The sequence below is a fragment of the Sander vitreus genome, chromosome 11 (genome assembly GCF_031162955.1).
Source record: "Sander vitreus isolate 19-12246 chromosome 11, sanVit1, whole genome shotgun sequence".
Lineage (NCBI taxonomy): Eukaryota > Metazoa > Chordata > Actinopteri > Perciformes > Percidae > Sander > Sander vitreus.
Genome location: NC_135865.1, coordinates 30,330,109 through 30,346,668, shown reverse-complemented (window position 1 = coordinate 30,346,668; position 16,560 = coordinate 30,330,109). Strand labels below are relative to the sequence as shown.

At 42.2% G+C, this 16,560-nt stretch overlaps 1 protein-coding gene across 1 annotated transcript; it reads left to right on the top strand.

Moving 5' to 3' along the window:
• The first annotated feature begins 6,476 nt into the window (after positions 1-6,476).
• LOC144525684 (galactose-specific lectin nattectin-like) lies at positions 6,477-10,279 on the top strand. The gene is made up of 5 exons (XM_078262730.1): positions 6,477-6,530; positions 8,073-8,162; positions 9,249-9,383; positions 10,001-10,116; positions 10,210-10,279. Exons 1-5 carry the CDS (start codon positions 6,477-6,479, stop codon positions 10,277-10,279), a joined length of 465 nt encoding a protein of 154 aa, XP_078118856.1.
• The last annotated feature ends 6,281 nt before the right edge of the window (positions 10,280-16,560 follow it).

Genomic DNA, 16,560 nt, shown 5'->3' with positions numbered 1-16,560 from the left:
ATTATTTCAGAACGATTCATGGGAATCACTCCAACAACTGGGTTAGATAAATGGATTAGGAAGAGCATGAGGAGTTTAAGTGACCTTATATAGAGTTGTCATTTCTGGGATGACGAATGAGAAGCGTGTGTCTGTTTTGTGGCTATGTGTAAAAGAAACAAATGCTTAAGGAAAGTCAGTCATTTTTCTGAAGAAAAATTACTCAGGGTCTTTCAATTGAATAAAGATCTATTATTGCACCACGTGGTCTCCCTGAAGATTCTTTGCAACAAATCGGGTTCTCGACTGCAGGGTTTGACATAAGCAATGGTCCGATGGCCCGGGGCCAGTAGAACAGTATGTTGGGGAAGTTAATTGGCTAGTCGCTGGTCTGTTCGGGCCAGAAATATTGTCAGTCATTTGTATGTATTTGATGCTAACATTAGTTGCAAATCTATCTAATGATAATTAGCAATGGTTACAAAAGACCGCCGGCACCCGCCACAAAGAGTCCAAACAGCTTTGGATCCTCAGTAGCGGTAGCAGCAACTCAAACTCAGCCAGACCGGAGCAGCTTGCCCACTCTCGTGCTTCGCAGGAAGCTAGTTAGTAATATTAGCGTATGTCACAGTCCCTCCGTTTGTTGCTTTACACTCTCCTTCCGGTGAAGTAGTCTCGTACAGGCTGGGAGTGAATGAGAGGGACCGCTGGGTGCACCAATTACTAGCTAACGTTAGCTAACTGCAAAGTAAGCTTCCCTAGTGCTGCGTTTAAATGGCTGGGAAATTTTCAGGTTACTAAAATAACACAAAGATGAGGTGCAGCGTTTGTTCCTCCCTCATTAACACCACTGAGGTGCCCTTGAGCAAGGCCCTTAACCCCAACCACAATTGGGCAGTGGTAGCGTATGGGGGTTAGGGAAGCGAGCTTGGAACAGGGAGGTCGCCGGTTTAATCCCCAGACCGGCAGGATAAAATCTGGGTGGGAAAGTTCGCTTGTGAGGAAGCTTGTTCCTCCCTCATTACCACCACTGAGGTGCCCTTGCGCAAGGCCCTTAAGCCCAACTGCTCCAGTGGAGCTGCTCAGTGACCAGAAGACCAGACTGTGGTTGTACTGGGCAGCTTCCAGGTATGAATGTGTAACTGTGTGAATGTGACAGGTCGTTGCAAATGAGAAATTGTTCTCAATCGACATACCTGGATAAATAAAGGTAAAAAAAAAAAAAATTGTCTCTTGTTTAAATATATTATATCAGACAAATGATATTTGTCTGAACAGCATGTGTTCTCCTCTATTGTGGCAAAATATCCATGTTGCATAATTTGAGAACATTAACATATATACCAAAACCATATCACAACAGTTATCAATGTTTGCTTAAAAAAAAAAAACTAAATACACAATACTAATTCATGATGACAATCATCGACATTAGAAGTTTGTGAGTGAAGTAGCCTTGACACAGTGAACCCTAACCCTCATCTACTGGCCCGTCATCTACTTGTCATGTTGGACACTGGACTGTCAATCATGACTAAGACCACTCCCCTTTCCAAGGTATATTAGGGCCTGTGATTCTCTTTTCCCTCCAAACTAAACCAGGCAGAACAAGGAGTATTGATGTGAGTATAATGGATATTTCAACCTGTACTGTTATCATTACCAATCAATGCTTTGCCTGAAAGTTTGATACATTTGGTTTATACTAGATTGTAGAAAAGTAAGTTTAGATTGTGGATGCATTAGTCATCAAGATGAGTTTAACCTGATTTGTTATTATTGAGTTTTTAACAGTATTCAGATCTGTGACATTTTCTTTTAGTGACAGTCATCAGCTTGTTCTTCTCCTCTTTGTCAGCCAATCACCACCTCAGCAAAGGTATTTATATTTCAATTTATTGTCACAATTTCATCTAATTTTACTTTTAATAATAACCAATCCTGTCTTTATTAAGAGGACATTATATATTTTGATAAAACTTGGTGTATTTAATCATAGATGTGAAAAGGCTGCCTTTCTTCCTTTTCACTAGGCCCTGTTCCCAACATTAAGACTGTTTGGCATTTGCTTAATTGTTAATTTCACTGTAATGTTGTGGGTTATTGTTTTAGTTTGTTACTTTATATTTGACATAGGCTTGTTCAGCAGGTTTTACGGGTTCATAGCGTTTTGCTCTGGTTCTGCCTGTGATGTGGGTAGCTCAGCTGCTCACCAGCTTAATCCGGGAGAGTGGAAGCAGGTTTGCGTCATTAAGTCTTTTCTGAAGGGAGGGGCTGGGCAATCCTAAGGTGAAACACAATGGGTAAGATAGTTCTGCAGTAAATGACATGTTTATAATATTTGGGGTGCCTATTGCAGTGGGTACACATATGTATAAATAGTAATGTTAGCAGTAATGGGTCTCTCCAATTGTAATGTTACTGTTGCTTGCTCATGGTTAGCTCACCCTATAATTACCTGTGCAGGTGGTATGTTCCAATTGGGGGGGGGGGGGCTGAGTTAAAAAGGCATCAAGAGAAGAAAAAAGGGTTGGCAGCTTGCTGTGGGGTGACCGTTTTATTTGTTTGCTGTTTTTTTTGCCTCAGTTTAATATTCTGTTTTTGTATTTTGGTTTGAGTATGTTTTGGTGATGGTTGTGTTAATAAACGCATGCATTGAGAACTTGAAAAGCCTCCTCTCCAGTCGTCATTCGTGACATTTGGTGGCAGTGGTGGGATGGTTTTCTGTCTCTGAAGAAACTGGAGAAGCTGGAAAGAGCAAGTCGACCCAACACCCTGAGTGTGAAGAAGGCCATGCAGAGTGACCAGGGGAAAGCCTTACAGTATGACCCAGGAGAACTGGTAAGCAACCAGGGGGCCATGGAGGGAATGGTGTTCACGGGGGAATCCTGACCGAGAAGGATTTGACCAGCTCTACGCCTTAATTCGGAGGCAGGTGCAAGCACAGGAGAGAGAGGCCTATAAGCAGGAACAGCGATGGAGAAGTGTCCAGGTACAGCTAAACCAGGTGCGGGATGAGATGGAGGCAGAGAGGCGGACAGCAGTCGCAGCAAGTGAGAAGCCTGATGACCGAGAAGAGAGGGGTGCATCGGCGAGGCTAACAGCTGCTGGTCCATTATCCGCTCCAGTCCACATTCCTCAGCGCCCGGAGTGGCCAGCAACCTGGAGCAGGGCGAACATTCCAAGGTTGGAAGAGGGAGATGACATTGAAAAATATTTAACCACATTTGAGCGGTTAGGTGCAGCCTACAGATTTTGTAAACTTAACTCTCAAGGCCAGAGGTGTCTATGTTGCTATGGGTGTAAATGAGTCAATGGACTATGCCAAGGTCAAAGAGGCCATTCTTGCAAAGTATGAGATAAATGAAGAAATGTATCATCAGAGGTTTCGGGAGCCAGACGTCCGTCCGGGCGAAACTCTACGAGAGCTTTATCATCGACTGAAAGAACTCTACAAGAAATGGGTGAAGCCTGCTCGGAAGACGGTGGACGAAGTTGGAGATGTTCTGATTCTGGAGCAGTTTCTCCGTACCCTGTATCCCGAAGTAAGAGTGTGGGTGAAAGAACACAACCCTGAGAACGGCCAGAAAGCTGCCCAACTGGTGGAGGCCTTCCTGTCTGCGCGGAGGGGACCGAAAATCTCCCCAGAAGGTAATGCAGCGAAAAGAGACAGAGGTCCGCCTATTTGTTCCTTTTGTGGAAAGGAGGGTCACATTAAGCCTCAATGTCCAGACAGGAAAGCTAACGGTGCCCATATTATGTGCTGTGTTCCCTGACCCCCATGCAAAAAGGAGGTGTTCAGGAAGTCATCAAAAAGTTTGACAGTTCCCCTTGCAGTCCATGCCAATTATTGATGTGCTATTTTCTAGGATTGGTGTGGACATTGTAGGGCCCTAAGATAGGTCTAAGGCAGGTTGTAAGTACATACTGCTAGTGTGTGATTATGCTACTCGCTACCCCGAAGCGTTTCCTTTGAAACTAATTACAGCCAGTGCGATAGCACCTGTTCTCTTGCAGCTTTTTTCCAGAGTTGGTATTCCCCAAGAGATGGTGAAAGATCAGGGTACTGCTTTTCTGTCCCAGACCTTACAGCAGGTGTATTGCTTGTTAGGGATCAAAGGTATTAGGACCACTCCTTACCACCCCCAGACTGATGGGTTAGTGGAGAGGTATAACCAAACCCTAAAGGCGATGCTAAGAACGTTTGTGGCTGAGGATGGAAAAGACTGACTGACTGTTGGTTGCCGTATCTGCTGTTCTCTTACAGAGAGGTCCCGCAAGCTTCCACAGGCTGCTTGCCCTTTGAACTTTTGTACGGGAGGCAAGTGAGAGGACCACTTGATGTACTCTGAGACAACAGGGGGCCACTGAGTAGACCGCAGCAAATTCCGGTCCTTCAGTATGTCATGAAAATGAGGGAAAAGATGGAGCAGATGACAACTCTGGTAGATGCAATGCAGAGGGAGGTATTGGCGGTAGTTCCTCCCAGATTTGTTCCAAGACAAACCTGGTTACACCACTTTGGTGAAACATGACATCATCTTGGAAGATCCTTCTCCCGTCCGCCAAAAGATGTATCGGGTCCCGGAGCGGATGCTTCCAGCCCTAAAGAACGAACTGGAGGTGATGATGTCACTCTGGGATGTCGAATGGTCACACAGTGAGTGGAGTAGTCCAGTAGTGCTTGTGCTTAAGAAAGATTGGACTATACGGTTTTGTATTGACTTTCGTAAACTTAACTCTCAATCAAAGTTTGATGCTTATCCTACTCCAAGGCTAGATGACCTAATTGAGCGTGTTGGCAAGGCCCAGTACATTAGCACTCTGGACTTATGCAAGGGGCATTGGCAGGTGCCCCTTTCCCAGGAAGCCCGACAGTACACAGCCTTTAGAACTCCTCAGAGCCTTTTTCCGTTTACTGTAATGCCATTTGGTCTACAGGGTGCACCAGCCACATTCCAGCGACTCATGGACCGGGTTTTGGAGGGGACAGAGTCCTTTTCAGAGGCCTACCTGGATAACATCGTCATCTTCAGTCGTACATGGGAGGACCATATGGCTCATCTGAAGGAAATTCTACTGTGGCTTCAGCAGGGCGGTTTGACGGTGCAGCCCAAAAAGTGTTCCCTGGCCCAACGGGAAGCCAAGTATCTGGGCTATGTATTGGGCCGTGGAGTGATACGGCCCCAACAAGACAAGGTGCAGGCAGGCAAGGAGTGTCCTCGTCCCCGTACCAAGAAAGAGCTCAGGTCCTTCCTTGGCTTGGCTGGGTGGTACCGACGGTTTGTTCCCTACTTTTCCACCGGGGTGTCTCCACTAACAGACCTGACTCGGAATTCCAGCCCTAATCAGCTGCCATGGGACGAAAAGCATGAACAAGCCTTCGTTGACCTGAAGTGGGCTCTCTGCCAGGATCCAGTATTGCAGAGCCCAGACTTCAGCCAGTCTTTTACTGTCCAAACAGATGCCTCTGGGGTGGGCCTGGGGGCAGTGCTGCTTCAGGGGTGGATCAGAGGCCAGTGGCTTATGTCAGTCAAACTATGGCCACAGTGTCCTGCTGCGTCCTGCTATGTCCACCCATGCTCTGCTGTGCCATGCTACATCCTGTAACGCCCTTCAGTGCCCTGCTATGACATGAACTACTACGACTACCATTTGTAGTCACTGTTCTATTATCTTTATTGTGACTATTATTGCCACTGTTCATCACACCCCCAACCAGCACCGTCAGACACCGCCTACCAAGAGCCTGGGTCTGTCTGAGGTTTTTTCCTAAAAGGGAGTTTTTCCTCACCACTGTCGCATCAGCCACTGCTAATGCTTGCTCTTGGGGAATTACTGGAATTGTTGGGGCTTTCTAAATGTGTGCGTGTGGTCTAGACCTACTCTAGCTGTAAAGTATCTCGAGATAACTCTTGTTAGGATTTGATACTATAAATAAAATTTAATTGAGAGACCAGGTCCTCCGCCATTGAAGTAGAGTGCCTTGCGATAAAGTGGGCTTTGGAGACCTTCAAATATTAGCTCCTTAGCAGAGACGTCATCCTTGAAACAGATCACCAGAGTCTGCAATGGCTCTACCAGATGAGAGACTCAAACAACCAGATCTCCAGATGGGTGCTAGAAATTGGGTGGGGGGGGGGGGGCTGAGTTAAACAGGGCATCAGGAGAAGAAAGAAGGGTTGGCAGCTTGCTGTGGGGTGACGGTTTTGTTGGCTGTTTTGTTGCCTCTGTTTAATATTCTGTTTTTTGTATTTCGGTTTGAGTATGTTTTGTTAAACACACGCATTGAGAACTTGAAAAGCCTCCTCTCCAGTCATCATTCGTGACAATAGACATCTTAATTATTAGATAATCTATCAAATATTAAACCATATCTTCATCATAATACACGTATAACTAGCAGAACACTTTTATTTAATAAATGGCTCATTAATGATCAGTTGCAAACATTCATTGTCTGCAGTATGTTGACTTTGTTTAACTTCTTTCCACAGATGGCATCAGTCTTTCTGTTTGCTTGTTTGTCCAGCGGACTGTTGACTGCATATGTAAGTAGACTTAAGAAATAAATCATTAAAATAACAAAAGGTTCTGGCAGCTCATTACCCAGATTTTGTCCCATAATTAAAAAATGATGTTTGGTGTTTAGCTCCATATTATGAACAGTTTCTAATAAACAGTTAATCTTCACATTTGAGTAAATGTTGGCCCTGTTCAGCAGATGGTATTGCACATATAGATACAAATGCTTGAATAATGATGCTAATTACTCATGGTTTTGTTTACTTCCTGGTTGTGGTGTTTGCAGCACTTTAAAGCAGCACTATGTAACTTTTCCTGCTTCGGTCCCCCTACAGGTTGTCTCATTGGAACAACAGCTGCAGCTAAAAGTTACATAGTGTTGCTTTAGAGGTGCAATATGTGTTCCTGCATGACGTTACTTCTGTTGACGTTCCAAGTAAATTCCAAACAAAACGGAGCAAGCTCGCCCCTCCCCCCATGTTTCTGTAACTGTCACTAACCCCCACCGCATACCCCAACCATCTTGTCGGTGATTGGCTGGAGCGTGTTTTATTTTGGTGCCTATCCTGTGCCTCTAGTGTATGTTTGACGTTTACGACCCCTGTGCTGTCTCCCAAGACCGGGCTTTTTCACGGTGTAGTCAAGGGGCAGGCAGCTAGCGGACAGATGCCTACGATTTGAGACAAAAATGAAATCGCGCTGAAACCATGCAGGAACGCATAGTGCACCTTAAAGTCAAGGTGCTGCCTCCACGGGAATGGGAGGTGCTGCCTCCACGGGAATGGGAGGTGCTGCCTCCACGGGAATGGGTTGTCAGAGTATCATCTTATATTAACTCCGTACTGTAGTGTTATAAATCGCTCTTGTCTTGAAATTAAAGTCGTCATTAACATTTATTTTGCATTGTAATAAGTCTATTATCATAGCCATGGAACATTTTTCATTCAATTATATGATAATAGGGCCTGATCATTAATATTCAGGACAATTAGGCTTACAAACCCCACCTGACCTTCGATCCCTCAGGATTAAAAAACTGACGTCATTATGTAAAGGTTATTACCACGTGGGATCAGGAACACTTCGGAAAACCGTTGTCAGTTAACAGTTTGTCGCTACATCTACAAGTTAAAACTCTACCATGCAAAGGGAAGCCACATATCACCAACACCCAGAAACGCCGCCGTCTTCCCAAACGCTTGAGTGTTGTTAAAAAGGAAAGATGATGGAACAGTGGTAAACATGTCCCTGTCCCAGCTGCTGTTGCAGGCATCACATTCAAAATTTAAAATACAAAGTTTATCAGTTTAAACATTAAATATTCTGTCTTTGTAGTGTATGCAATTGAATGTAGACCGAAAAGGACTTGTAAATCAATGTATTCTGTTTTTTATTTACTTTTAACACAACGTCCCAACTTCATTGGTAATGGGGTTTGTATTTGATGTGGTAAGGGACCTGGATAATGGATGTTGGGGGCGCTGGCCCAAAACATGTTGAGAACCACTGCCGTAAATGAACAGTTGTCGATATAGACTTGTTTGTTTGTGGCTTGTTTGTTTATACAGGGTCAAGCTTCCTGCCCACCTGATTGGACTCAGTTTGGCTCTCGCTGTTTCAATTTCAACATCGGACCAAAGAGTTGGCCCGATGCAGAGGTACAGCAGTCGTATCTATCAGAAGATATGTATGCTTAATAACAGTGTACTAATACTTGACTGCAGTAAAAATGCTAACTCCACATCATGTGAAAAAATACAATTACAGTAAAAGTCCTGCATTGAATATGTTCCTTTAGTAAAAGCATGTGAGTATCATCAGGAAATGTAGCTAGTTAAAGTTGTAATACCAGCAGGGGAATGTAACTAAGTACATTTACTCCAGTACTGTACTTCAGTACCAAATGTTGAGGTACTGGCTTAATGACATCAAATAGACCATGTGCATGACTGCTTCAAAATGTTGTTGAAATACTGTCACTAATTTCACTTTGTCTCGTAAGATCTGTTATTGATTTTATTAAGTCGACCCGGGTCAATGGAACTGCAAAGCAAATACAGATATATAAAAAACACTAGTAAGTTGTTAGAATGTATTTGTCTAGACCAGTGGTGGAATGTAAGTACTTAGGTCCAAATGTTGAGGTACTTTACTTGAGTCTTTTCTTTTCATGCCACTTTCTACTTCTACTCCGCTACATTTCAGAGAGAAATATTGTACTTTTTACTCCACTACATTCATCTGTTACAGCTTTAGTTACTAGTTACTTTAGTTACTCCACTACATTCATCTGTTCCAGCTTTAGTTACTCTGCTACATTCATCTGTTACAGCTTTAGTTACTTTACACATTAAGATTTCTGCACACAAAACATATGTAGTTTATAAATCTGATGTTTTATTATAAAGTAAACTAGCCAACAATATAACGACTACAAGTCCAGCTGAGATGATCAGACCATTAAACGCACAACTGTTTGGATCCTTTACACTTTCTACAATGTTCCCTGATGATAATTACAGACTTTCAGTGAAGTAACATTTTTACTGCAGGAATTTAGTATCTTTTACAGTGTGGTGTTAGTAGTTTTACTGCAGTACAGGATGTGAATACTTCTTCCACCACTGATTAAAAGTATTAAAATGTGCCCTGTGACTGTAAGACTGCCCTGAGATCTGTTGATAATGTGATTACGTTTTTGTTTCTTTCTAAACGTTTTAAACTGATGATATTGTCTCCATTAGAACTTCTGCCAGACCGCTGGTGGGCATCTGGCTTCCATCCACTCAGATGAGGAACATACATTTATCAGAAACTACATTAAGGGAGTGTCCGGTTCATACAGACATTCCTGGATCGGAGGCACTGACGCAGAGCAGGTGAGACTTTTATCATCACACAGGAAGTGATGTCGCTCGTCTCTCAGCCTGTTCTCGTGTGTGTGTGGATAGCTGTGAAAAGTTAATCACTGTAATCTGAATGTATTCCACATATTTATTACTGTCAGCAGCACATTGACTGCTGCTGTATAAGAGCGTGAAGATCCTGAGTTAAGGAGAAAAAACAAGACTTTCACCCAGCAAGCGGGTGTTCATGTATCTAACCGTAACCCTTTTTTCGATGTCTAAACTTCCGTCGTTACTTGACGCTCACTTTTTCTCAGCTAAACTCAGCTCTAACAGCCTCTGAAAAGACGTAACCTCACGGTGCTCTGTACCCGGCTCACAGTCACCTTTTCTCTGCTAAATTTGACTCGAACGACCGTTAATCTTAACTTTCATGTGACCGGCCGGCGGGCGCCTAATTTCGTTCGATATCATAGAAATTGTTGTGCATAAGTTTTCATACGATGCCATACAAACCTGTTCATGAGAATGCGTTGTGTCTCTCAAGTTGTTATAGAATACAAGGAGGATCCTCTTGTGGCCGGAATGAGTATTACAACAACAAGAACTCTTGATTTCACTTTGACTTTAAACCAATCTTTCTCCTCCAGGAGGGTACGTGGCTGTGGACTGATGGATCCAAATTCAACTACAAAAGCTGGAATGCGGGAGAGCCTAACAACTGTTGTGGAGGGGAGAACTGTCTTGAGATGAACTGGGGTGGAGGTAAAAAAACATTTAAAACATCTTGTCGTATGTTGCACTTTTAAATATAAAAGTTAAATGTAATCAGTTACATTGGTTGTAAACTCTCTCTACAGCAAAACTGGAACGATGGGACTTGTACCAACCAGTTTCCTTTTGTGTGCTCCAAGACCCTGTATGTGTAATCCTAACACACCATCATGAAGCCTCTACAGCTCATCTATAATCTCTATCATTGATTCACTTTCAGTTTGTTCGGCAGACAGAAACAGCTCTCTGCTGACAGATGACTCACTTTCACTTGTTTAGTATCTGAAGAGTTAGGGAACAGTTCACATTTGGGTTTAAAATTAGACAAACTGGCTCACTGAGCTGGACAGAAACTAATCAGTAACTGGACTTTTAATCTACAGTGGGGCAAAAGTATTTAGTCAGCCACCAATTGTGCAAGTTCTCCCACTTAAAAAGATGAGAGAGGCCTGTAATTTTCATCATAGGTACACTTCAACTATGAGAGACAAAATGAGGAAAAAAATCCAGAAAATCACATTGTAGGATTTTTAATGAATTTATTTGCAAGTTATAGTGGAAAATAAGTATTTGGTCAATAACAAAAGTTCATCTCAATACTTTGTTATATACCCTTTGTTGGCAATGACAGAGGTCAAACGTTTTCTATAAGTCTTCACAAGGTTTTCACACACTGTTGCTGGTATTTTGGCCCATTCCTCCATGCAGATCTCCTCTAGAGCAGTGATGTTTGAGGCTGTCGCTGGGCAACACGGGCTTTCAACTCCCTCCAAAGATTTTCTATGGGGTTGAGATCTGGAGACTGGCTAGGCCACTCCAGGACCTTGAAATGCTTCTTATGAAGCCACTCCTTCATTGCCCGGGCAGTGCGTTTGGAATCATTGTCATGCTGAAAGACCCAGCCACGTTTCATCTTCAATGCCCTTGCTGATGGAAGGAGGTTTTCGCTCAAAATCTCACGATATGTGGCCCCATTCTTTCCTTTACACGGATCAGTCGTCCTGGTCCCTTTGCAGAAAAACAGCCCCAAAGCATGATGTTTTCACCCCCATGCTTCACAGTAGGTATGGTGTTCTTTGGATGCAACTCAGCATTCGTTCCCCTCCAAACACGACAAGTTGCGTTTTTACCAAAGTTCTATTTTGGTTTCCTCTGACCATATGACATTCTCCCAATCCTCTTCTGGATCATCCAAATGCTCTCTAGCAAACTCCAGACGGGCCTGGACATGTACTGGCTTAAGCAGGGGGACACGTCTGGCACTGCAGGATTTGAGTCCCTGGCGGCGTAGTGTGTTACTGATGGTAGCCTTTGTTACTTTGGTCCCAGCTCTCTGCAGGTCATTCACTAGGCCCCCCCGTGTGGTTCTGGGATTTTTGCTCACCGTTCTTGTGATCATTTTGACCCCACGGGGTGAGATCTTGCGTGGAGCCCCGGATCGAGGGAGATTATTAGTGGTCTTGTATGTCTTCAATTTTCTTATAATTGCTCCCACAGTTCATTTCTTCACAGCAAGCTGCTTACCTATTGCAGATTCAGTCTTCCCAGCCTGGTGCAGGTCTACAATGTTGTTTCTGGTGTCCTTTGACAGCTCTTTGGTCTTGGCCATAGGGGAGTTTGGAGTGTGACTGTTTGAGGTTGTGGACAGGTGTCTTTTATACTGATAACAAGTTCAAACAGGTGCCATTACTCAGGCAACGAGTGGAGGACAGAGGAGCCTCTTAAAGAAGTTGTTATAGGTCTGTGAGAGCCAGAAATCTTGCTTGTTTGTAGGTGACCAAATACTTATTTTCCTGAGGAATTTGCAAATAAATTCATTAAAAATCCTACAATGTGATTTTCTGGATTTTTTTTATATTTTTTTTTCCTCATTTTGTCTCTCATAGTTGAAGTGTAGCTATGATGAACATTACAGGCCTCTCTCATCTTTTTAAGTGGGAGAACTTGCACATAAGACTGGAAACAGTGGGAAACAGCTAGCCTAGCTTAGCATAAAGACTGGAAACAGCTAGCTTGACTCTGTCCAAAGGTAAACCTACCAGACATGAGTGGTGATGATCTTTTTATCCAAAATGTCCAGATAGAAAATAAAAGTGTATATTTTGTCGGACCTTTCTGTGATACAAGAGGAGAATGAAACTGTAATAACACGTCATAATAATTAATTATTCATATAGTCCACTGGTTTAATGAACTGGTTACTTTTTATTCTTTAAACTGATGTGTTGTGTTCTTTATTCATCTGATTTCCTTTATTATATAATATATAACTAAGCATTAAAAACTAAAAGACATATTGTCACAAAAACAGTGTCTGGTCCTGTTGTTGTTGTTTTCTAAAAGGAACAAATCATTAATATGTATTCTGGGGACTTGAACTCACAACCTTTGGGTCTAAAGACAAGAGCTGATCTCAGTGAGGTATTGGCCAGGTGATGAGACAGCTGGCTTCATGACATCACATAGATAATGTGCAGGACTGCTCCAAAATGTTGATGTTGAAATACTGTCACTAATTTCTCTTTGTCTAGTTAGGTATTACTATTATTATGTATTATAATTATTTATTTTATGAAGTCGACCCGGGTCAATGGAATTGCAAAAGCAAATGCAGGATTTTAATATATATATATATATATATATATATATATATATATATATATATATATATATATAAAATTATTACTGTCAGAAATTAATGAAACACTAGTAAGTTATTAGAATGTCTTTGTCTAGACCTTTGGGGGAATGTGACTACTTCAGTCCAAATGTTGAGGTACTTTACTTTACTTGAGTCTTTTCTTTTCATGCCACTTTCTACTTCTACTCCGCTACATTTCAGAGAGAAATATTGTACTTTTTACTCCACTACATTCTTCTGTTACAGCTTTAGTTACTAGTTACTTTACATGTTAATATTTCTGCACACAGAACACGTAGTTTATAAATCTGATGTTTTATTCTAAAGTAAACTAGCCAACAATTTAACGGCTACAAGTCAGCTGAGATGATCAGACCTTTGAAAACACAACTGGTTGGATCCTTTACACTTTCTACAATAGGAGGATTCTTCTTTACTTTTAATACTTTAAGTAGATTTTCATGATGACGCTTACAGGCTTTTACTAAAGTAAAATTTTCAATACAGGACTTTTACTGTAACAGAGTAATTTACACATTTAAAACATGCAGGGCAGTTGTCCACAGCTTAATGCCTGATTAGATATTTGTACAATCATCTTGCAACACTAGCGGCTCGAACTCAGAGCCTTTGACACCGTTGGCAGGTGCTGATCTGAGGGAGCTATTATCTGGGTGATGACACAAATGGCCTCCCAACATTTAGTAGACAAGGGCCAGGACTGCATGAAAATGCTGAATTTATGTACTGTGTTTAGACAACATAGAGATGCCTGTAATGTTTTTTTCACAAAGATCAATTAGTGACAAACTGATGGTTAAAGATGCTCTGTTTTGCATTGACTGCAGTAGCGTAGATGAGGACACAATCCTCCCCACTGTCGCACCAAATGCTTGCTCTTGGTGTACTCTATGTGTAAAGAGTCCTGAGATAACTGTATCTTATCATATCATCTGTTTTGTTGTGCATGATCAACAACATCCCCCCCCCCACACACACACACTGTTTTTTTCACAAATGCACCCTACATACAGTTAATTTTAGGAACAAAAACAACTTGTTAAGTTTAGGAAAAAGAACAAATTTGTTATAAAACACTCCCGAGGAACGAACAGCGTTTCCTGGGTGAAAGTATTTTGTTTTCGTCACAAAGTCAACTCCACTCTCTGGCTTGAAAGCGCTGTGTTTTATGTTTACACTACGTTGTGCTATTTCATTTTGAGATTATTTTCCATTGGATATTGAAGATAATAAATAAGTGTTTTGGCATGCACATGGCACTTATTCCATGGTTTTAGGAGAGGGATCTAATTCTTGCACGTTTTGTTTTGTTGTGCATGATCAAACCCCCCCCACCCTACATATAGTGGCAACTCTCAGACAGCTTGAGAGGTGATTTAACTGTCAAAAGGGTGAAAACCAATCAAAAGCATCAGATTAATAGCATCTAACTTTACTGAACGGCTGTGGCTGGAAATGGCAAAAGAAGACATTGTGCACATGAAAAACATGCAAAGGAACTACATTATTATTCAACATATGACCTAGCCTCTTACAGAACATATTCACATCTAACTCCCAATGTAATCATGAACATTTTCACAGTTAACTGTAATTTAATGAAACATTATTTTCCCCAGTAACTGTAACAGATTACATTTACCTTTATTAACTCCGTTACATGTAACTAGTTACTCCCCAACAGTGTTTAAAAGCCAACAGACAGACGGTGATGTGTTAGCTCAGGGTGTCCAGCAGAGGGCAGACATGTTGTTTTATAGATCCAGCTGCTGAACCTCTGGATCTGATGATGTTTTCTGACTCTCAGTCAAGGGTGTAGGTTTGGTTTCAACATTGATGGGGGGGGGGGACATTATACCTGGGGGGTCTGGGGGTCGTCCCTCATAAGATATTGTCTGTCAAACTCTTCATTTCCTGCATTCAGGTGAACTTTGATGTATGGTGCAAATGTCTTTATTAATGGAAAGGAAATGATTATTCTCCTTTATTGATCAAAACTTTCTTCATATTCAAAACATCACACGTGTTTCAGGATGTTATTTTTGAGGAATCATGTCCATCTCAACAGCTAATCTGTTAGAGAATGAGACCTTGTTAAAGCCAGAAGCTCCAAAGTTTAAATCTACATTAATCTGTCTTTATTTTTCACTTCCTGTTGTGTTTTTTAATTACATACAGGTCTATTTTTACATACATGTTTTGAGCCCCCTCAACGGTTATTTTTAATCCTTTTGGGGAGTGGGTTCTTTCATAATTTTTTGAGGGAGACAAATCTACATCTTCTAAATATTTGGGGGGACATACCCCTGCTTCCCCCTGAAATCTACACCTATGATCTCAGTGGATCAACTCTGTCACACTGCTCACAGCTGGAGACCTCTGATGATCTATACAACTTCATCATCATTATTTATTAATCTTTTTCATACCCAGAAACACATTAAAGGTAAATCATTTCTCAGACTGGAGTGAGGTCAGGATATGTTGACAAGATGGCAGCAGCGTGAGTGAGCCGGTCTGAGTCATGGTCTGCCTGCTTTTTTCATCTTAAACCTGTGGCTATGCTTTGCTTGATATTAAGTTACGTTTAACAAATTAGTCTGACTAACTTAACAAGGCACGTGACTGGCTTCACGAAGGGACATATTTACTTTTAATATCTTTAAGGAAATCAAATCGCTAACAATTGACCAAACAATGGATCCTATCCAAATGAAGTCTCTGCACGACATCATCCATCAAGTTAAACAGGATCTAATGACTTACTTTGACACTAAAGTTGATCTGATTTTTGGCATCTTGAGTGGTATGGAGAGATCCCTATCCACATTAGGGGATCATGTGTCGCTACTGGAACAACGTGTCGGAGTAAATGAAGACAATCTCACCGATCTCTCTACCCGAGTCAATCAACTTGAAATTGATAATAAATACCTGGTTTGATAAGGTCGAGGATCTTGAAAATTTCTCGGGATACCAGAGGCCCCAGAAGGCTGCGACATTCTGTCCACAAAGTCCGCTCACACGGGAGTCCCGGTCCTAGGCCCATCCTGATTAAGTTGCTCCACTTTCAGGACGAATTAAAGATCCTTCGCCTAGCTCGTGGAAAAAAAGATCTGACTTTTATCGGCAGCTGCATCTTCATCTCCCCGGACTATAGAGCTGACTTGACGAGGAAACGTAAAGCCTTCGTCACGGTTAAACGGAGGCTTCTGGAGTTGGGTCTCGAATATTCTCTTTGTTATCCTTGCACTCTGAGTGTTGTAGTTGATGGACAAAAACAACTATTCAACGACCACAAAGCGGTTGAGGCTGCCTTCATGGCACCCACAGACTCCTCCATGAGCTCTCCTGGATAGGTAGTTCAGTAAACCTTTATTTTTTATTTTTAGGGGTCCAAGCCCGAGTCTGCAAGAACGGGCAATAGCAAAGCTATGCCGTTCTTACAGCTCCGCCTAAAACTCCAACTACAGCCTAAACCGTACATGGTGGGGTTTTGGCATTTTCAGGAAAGGACCAGAACTCCGCAAGGACCTCAGGCGCAACAATTCACCCACTTCCACCACTAGGTGGCGCTATAGCAGAAAAAACGCGTTTGGCTCTATAACTCCCACACCGTACACCAGACATTCAAAACTCATACATCCACGCGTTCCCTGGATCCAACTGAATCACGTGATATAGGCCACGCCCATTTCCACCTTGACTTTTATGCGTGAAAAATCGTGATTTATCAAAAACCTACTTTTTCGAACTCCTCCTAGACCGGTGTAG

Coding starts and splice junctions, on each gene's coding strand:
- LOC144525684 (XM_078262730.1), top strand. CDS start 6,477: ATGGCATCAGTCTTTCTGTTTGCTTGTTTGTCCAGCGGACTGTTGACT. Junction 6,531..8,072: donor GCGGACTGTTGACTGCATAT/GTAAGTAGACTT, acceptor TTGTTTATACAG/GGTCAAGCTTCCTGCCCACC. Junction 9,384..10,000: donor GAGGCACTGACGCAGAGCAG/GTGAGACTTTTA, acceptor TTTCTCCTCCAG/GAGGGTACGTGGCTGTGGAC.